The sequence below is a fragment of the Mandrillus leucophaeus genome, unplaced genomic scaffold, assembly GCF_000951045.1.
Source record: "Mandrillus leucophaeus isolate KB7577 unplaced genomic scaffold, Mleu.le_1.0 Scaffold495, whole genome shotgun sequence".
Taxonomy (NCBI): Eukaryota; Metazoa; Chordata; class Mammalia; order Primates; family Cercopithecidae; genus Mandrillus; species Mandrillus leucophaeus.
This window is the reverse complement of record NW_012105309.1, coordinates 384,040-390,429: the sequence shown is the minus strand read 5'-3', so window position 1 is coordinate 390,429 and position 6,390 is coordinate 384,040. Positions and strand designations below refer to the sequence as shown.

The window sequence follows — 6,390 nt, the reverse complement described above, 5'->3', positions numbered from 1 at the left end:
TGGATATTAACCAATATTGCCATATTTCCTTGATCCTAAGATGGTAGCTGTCATATATATATATATATGTATATCGTTTCCATCACTGAATGCCTAAGACTGGGTAACTTATAAAGAAAATACACTTTTTTCTTACAACTCTGAAGGCTGGTAAGTCTGAGGTTTAGAGGCTGCATCTGGTGAGGGTCTTCTTGCTGATAAGGAGTCTCTGCTGTCCTCAGTGGTACAGTGCATCACATGGTGAGTCTGGACACACTGAGAGGAACTGGCTTTTACAACAGACTCACAGCAGACTCACTCTTGTGACAATCTACTAACATGTTAGTTCATGAATGGGTTAATCCATTCGGGGGCATAGAGTCCTCAAACCCCATCAGCTCTTAAAGACCCTAAGTTTTAATAGTGTTATATTGAGGATTCAGTTTCAACATGAACTTTTGGAGGACATACTCAAATTATAGTAATACCAATTACATAATTATAGAAGTTTATCAAAATAAATATAAGCAAAACCACTATCAGATTACTTTTACACATAGATGTAAGATGGATCAAAAGCTTCAGAAGCAAGGCTGGGTGTGGGGGCTCAAACCTGTAATCCCAGCAGTTTGGGAGGCCAAGGTGAGTGCATCACCTGAGATTGGGAGTTTGCTACCAGCCTGGACAACATGATGAAACCCTGTTACTGCTACAAGTATAAAAAATTAGCTGGGCGTGGTTGCATATGCCTGTAGTACCAGCTACTTGGGAGGCCAAGGCATGAGAATCGCTGAAACCTGAGAGGCAGAGGTTGGAGTTGGCTGAGATCACACCACTGTACTCCAGCCTGGGTAACAGAGTGAGAGTCTGTCTTGTTAAAAAAAAACAACAAAAAGACAATTTCAAGCATTTAATCTATGAAAAACGTGATATAGAATATGATAGAACTACGATATTGTTGAAGTCCTTCTAAAGAACTGGAGCAAGACTGAAATACAGAGACTTAGAAGATTGCTCAGTAAAACTGAAGGACCAGTGTGATGGTTAATTTTATGTGTCAACTTCATTGGTTTGCAGTGGACCAGATATTTGGTCATACATGATTCTGGGTATTTATGTAAGGTTGTCTTATTGGATGTGATTAAGATTTAACTTGGTGGACTTTCCGTGAAGTAGATTGTCTTGTTTAATGTCGGTGGTCCTCATCCAATCCACTGAAGGCTTGAAAAGGGAAAAGGTTGACCTTCCCTGGGCAAGAGAGAATTCTGCCAGCAGACAGGCTCCAGCCTTGAACTGCAAGTTTGACTCTTCCCTGGGCCTCCAGTATGATGGCCCATCCTGGAGATTTTTGATTTGCTAACTCCTTAGTCACATGAGGCATTTACTTGAAAACAATCTCTCTATACATACACATTATTTTGGTTCTGTTTCTCTGGAGATCCCTGACGAAGACACACAGTTTAGGTAGACACTTGATTTGTGTGGTCAGCTGAATTTTCTGCAGCAGAGAACAGGAAGATCTGCAGTTACACTGACTGGGGTTGGGACATGAGAATGAGGATGTGTGGGATGAAAAGACGAGGAGATATATGCAGGACACAGTTGAAATGAGAGTGAAGTGCCTTGTATCAGGCCTTTTTGTTTAGGTCCATGCTGAGCCAAGAATTTCCATTAACAGTTAGAATAAGCCTCCCATTGCCTGAAGGAAGGGTGAAGAACATCTTCTGTTTATCTTGGTTTTTGCATAACCTGCTCTCCTCCTGACCAGAGACTTGATGCTCAATGTAATAGCTTTGGGCCCGAGGAAACATTTATTTTGTTTCTTACTGTAAGTTTTACTCATAGCAGAGAGTAGGGTATTCTTCCCCATGACCTTGGAGTCCTACTCCTTGGAAGTTATTCATATCCCCTGATCACTGTGCTAATATAAGACAAGAGTCTTAGCTTCAAGGGAAAATGGGACGTTGAAGAGATCTGCCTGGAAAACCTAGAGTTGTTTATACTGTAGCTGCTCTGAATGGAGCAGTGGAGCCTCTAACAAACCCCCACTTTGTAGCTGATGTTTACATAAAGGCTGATGAGGAACACGAGATATTATTCAAGATTCTTATAAAAACAGAACCCATTGGCCCAGCACAGTGACTCGTGCCTGTAATCCCAGCACTTTAGGAGGCCGAAGTGGGGACATCATTCAAGGTTAAGAGTTCGACACCAGCCTGGCCAATATGGTGAAACCCCATCTCTAATAAAAATACGACAATGAGCTGGGCGCATTGACACTTGCCTCTAATCCTAGCTACTCGGGAGGGTGAGGCAGAAGAATCATTTGAACCTGGGAAGTGGAGGTTGCCGTGAACCAAGATCGTGTCACTGCACTCCAGCCCTGGTGACAGAGGAAGACTCCATCTCAAACAAAACAAAACAAAACAAAACAAAACAAAACACCCAAAAAACAAAAAGCAGAAGACATCAAAAAGAAAGGGCAGAGACCAAACAACCAGTCAGTTTTGGCTGTGAGTAAAGCAGTTAAATAGAGGAGCATCACGGTGACTTTTAGGCAACCAGGTGAGACCTGGAACATCCTTCCCTTTCACCTATAGGCCAACCTGGCCTAAGTTCACAGACTTTGTAGAGTGACTTTATCTTCCCAAAAGATGTACTTGTATTCAGCATCTGAGGTCTCTCCACTACCCATTCTGGTTCCTGCTGCCAGAAAGCCTCGCCTCTTGGGTGGTGCATGAGAAGGCTCTCCCTCCTCTACCGTGCTCTCTTGCTGGCCCTCCAGTTCCAGGACCAGGTGTGACAGCAAGAGTGGAAGAGAGTCCTGCTCAGAAGGGTTGCTGAGGCAGAGAACCAGCCCCGACCACCTATCTCCCAGTAAAGTGGAGAGTTCTCACTAAGTACCATCAGAGGAGGAAAGGCAGCACCAGCCTGCACTAGCTTGGTAGGTTCTTTAATATTGAAAGGGCTTTTGTGCACAGAGGAAAATCTCATCACTATTTACACTAAGTTTAAACCAGGTCTTGAGTATTAAATACTGACACAAAGGTGATTATTTCAATTCCCTTCATCTACATTGATGTCATACATTTAGTATGCCTGGTTGTTTTTAGACACATCTAACACCTTCAAGAATAGAGAAACATATTCCTGAATGATGATCACAAGCTTATTCATTCGTTATACCAAAAGTGATATAGAAGGGCCCTATCACGGATTTGATATCTTTTCTTATTTGTTTTGATATTATTCCTTCCTATGATTTTCGTGATCTTCTGAGACCCCAGATTACTAAATGAGGTTGCAAGTCTAGGGTCAAACAGCTGATCCTTGATCAGGAAACAGTGCTTTGTATGTGTCTAAGATGAATCAAAGTCAGGCTACTTGTTATTTACTATCAGGTTGAGACTTTTTGTTGTTGTTGTAATAAAAATGTTTGTGTTTTGTTTTGTCATATCATGGCACTGTTCAGTCCCTGTCTTTTATATAAATTTTAATTCTAGAAACTTGCCTTTCTCACAAATATGTTGTTCTTAAGTTTTTGCACAGCCGTAAGTGTATCGTCAATTGTCTTATCATTATGATTATTGACTTGGTTCATTGGCATAATTAAAATCATATTAACATATATTTTCTCACTAACATTTTATTAAAATGAGTATAGCTTTATTATAATGAGTAGAATTCATATGCTTGAAGGGATGGAGAATTGAGACAAACTCCTTCATTAAACATTGGTCTAATTAAGCTTTTGGGGACCAGTAAACGACCATTTGTCTCGTTGGTTATTGGATCTCATCCTCTATGGTCACCAGCTTCTGAGCTCTTCTTCTATCTGGTTATTAATTGAATCACTGATGCTCGTCAGTCTTTCCTGTTTTTGGCACAGTTTTAACTTTTTCCTTGTTAAACTTTATTTTATTCTATCTTGTCGATACAGTTATAGATCACTTACCAAAATAGAGTGAAATAAAGCTTAATGTATAGCATATGTATTTAACACATCTGCTTAAAATTTCAAAAATTATGTATAGCAATGCTTTCCCACTTTTTAAAATTAAAGGACAAGTGAACCTAGCCCATCAGATCTATCTTTCCTTTGAGCCAACAACCACTTTTTGCCTCTCATTGTAAAGTTCTATTGTTTGAGTATCATTAGGAATGCACTGAACTTTTAAGTTTCAAACCATTCCAATTAACACTTATATCCTGTCAGGCATGGTGGCTCAAGCATGAAATCCTAGCACTATGGGAGGCCGAGGAGGGCAGATCACTTAAGCTCAGGAGTTCAAGACCAATCTGGGCAACATGGTGAAACCCTGTCTCTCCAAAAAGTACAAAACATTAGCAGGGTGTGGTGGCACATGCCTGTAGTCCCAGCTACTCAAGAGGCTGAGGTGGGAGGATCATTCGAGCACAGGAGGTTAAGGCTGCAGTGAGCAGAGATTGCACCATTGGATTCTAGCTCGGGTGGCTAAGTGAGACACTGTCTCAAACAAGAACAACAGCAACAAACCCAATTGTATTCATTTTTGCTATTTCGTTATTGCTCTATGATGCTCGAATAGTGCATTATTGGAATGCAAAGACCAGTTAACTTAATGTGGATCAGAATTCTCTATACAAAGGAACCGTACAATCCACCATATAAAAAAGCAAAAGGGAAAAAAAGGAAAAAGAAAAGAAAATTACAAGGTCAAACACACTGCGTTTAATGCTTGAACTTTATTTTGGAGAGAAAAATTTAGAAAGACACAAGGTACACAGAGTGAAGAGTTTTTTCTTTTTCAGGACCTTGGATTGAATCTTGCACTGTTTTGGTTTTATCTAGGAGGCTCAGCGACAGCAGCGTCTGCCGACTTTGCCAAATAAAAGGCAACTCCCGGAGTGGGACTCACGCCTGGAACAAAGGCCGATTCGGCAACGGCATCTGAATCTCGGCTGAGAACCTGTGGAAAGAAGAGAGGATCAGGCACAGTGAGGGAGGTGGGGAAAAGGACAGGCAGAGCCAGACTAACTGAGACAGTCTAAACAAGAGACACTGTATCAGTCATGTTAGGATGGAGAAAATTCATGTCTTTGTCATAAAAGACAAGAAATTATACTAGCTCTGTGTTAGTCATGCAAGATCATAGCTCTTTCCCAATCTGAGTCTATCCAGGACATGTTTATTGCCTGCTCCCTGGAAAAACCATATACTTCTCAACCTCAGGGTTACCTACTCTTCATTCTGCTTAATCCATACCCCTAATCTTGACCTCCATGTATGATCTGCATGTCCTAACAAGGCTCCCTAATGCACCTGCATCCATTTCTGAGATGCTGAATTGTGCATGTTCATGTCATGGACTCAAGTACTTTGGTGCTCAAGGAGTCTTTGAAGACCTTCCAAATTCAAATTCTTCATTCTCTCTCCCCATTTCTTTTTTAAACATTTTACTTATGTACTTATTTTAATTGACAAATAATAATTGTGTAAATGTATGAGACACAATATGATGTTTGGATCTAAGTACATATTATAGAAAGATTTAATCAAGTCTATTAGCCTACATTGAAACACACCCATGGGTTCCTCCGTAGATTCCAAAAGCTTTACCAATGGACAAAGTGAAATATTCTCTCCATAACTAAGTCTACCCATTTAGACCTGCAAATAACTAGTCAGTGTAGCTCTTTCTATCTTAAAAGTAACAAATTTCACAGAAATATCTTCAAACTAAAAGTCTTAAAAGAAAGAAAATCTTTTAGATGTGTTCCGTTCTCACTGATTAATTTAGAGATGAGAAAATCAAGGTCCAGGAAGATTAAGTAAAGTCACTCAAGTGAGGTAGACTTTTCCACACTTGATACCAGAGCCTGTCTCCAATCCTTTTGTTCTAGATTTTGCAGATCTGCAAGATTGATGTCTCCTACCTGAGGGTCTAAGAGTAGAGAGTCCATTTTCTTCAAAGGAGACAGCAAGGTCCTGGTCGTCTTCCCCAGGCTGCTCCTGGGTTGCAGCGTCATCAGCTGTTTCCTGGAGTGACTCAGCCTGGGCCTGCAGGGCGAACAGGAGAATGGCAGCAAGGATGGCGAGGGTCCTCATGGCTGGGGTCACCTGGAGGAGGGAGAGCAGCTGTGGATGTGTGGAGAGTGAGGAGTGAGCCTGGATTTATAGCTCTGCTGGGAGAAGGCCTGAGACAGAAGCTGCAGTGAGAAGACGTGGGTATGTGATTGGGAGGGGAAGGGCTGCCTTCGCCCTCAAGATCCCTTTGATGCTCCTCTTTCTCCCGCCTTTCATCACAGAGTGAGTCTGTGTGCTTAATGCCTCTTATTGATCCAAACTGTTAATGATGATAAGGGCATTACTATCCTGTCCTGTTTCCCATCTGCTTGAGTGTTTACTTTTATATATTCAGACAAGAAAAG

The 6,390-nt window shown here is 41.2% G+C and overlaps 1 protein-coding gene across 1 annotated transcript in view; it reads right to left on the bottom strand.

Moving 5' to 3' along the window:
- Window positions 1-4,815: 4,815 nt before the first annotated feature.
- The window catches only part of LOC105550692 (neutrophil defensin 6-like), a 44,776-nt gene continuing 43,201 nt past the window's right edge, over window positions 4,816-6,390 (bottom strand). The window contains exons 2-3 of the mRNA XM_011995675.1: window positions 5,896-6,079; window positions 4,816-4,928 (exon numbers count right to left, since the gene is read on the bottom strand). Of these exons, the coding sequence (XP_011851065.1) occupies window positions 4,816-4,928; window positions 5,896-6,067 (285 nt within the window). The 5' untranslated portion in view covers window positions 6,068-6,079. The remainder of the gene's footprint in view (window positions 4,929-5,895; window positions 6,080-6,390) is intronic.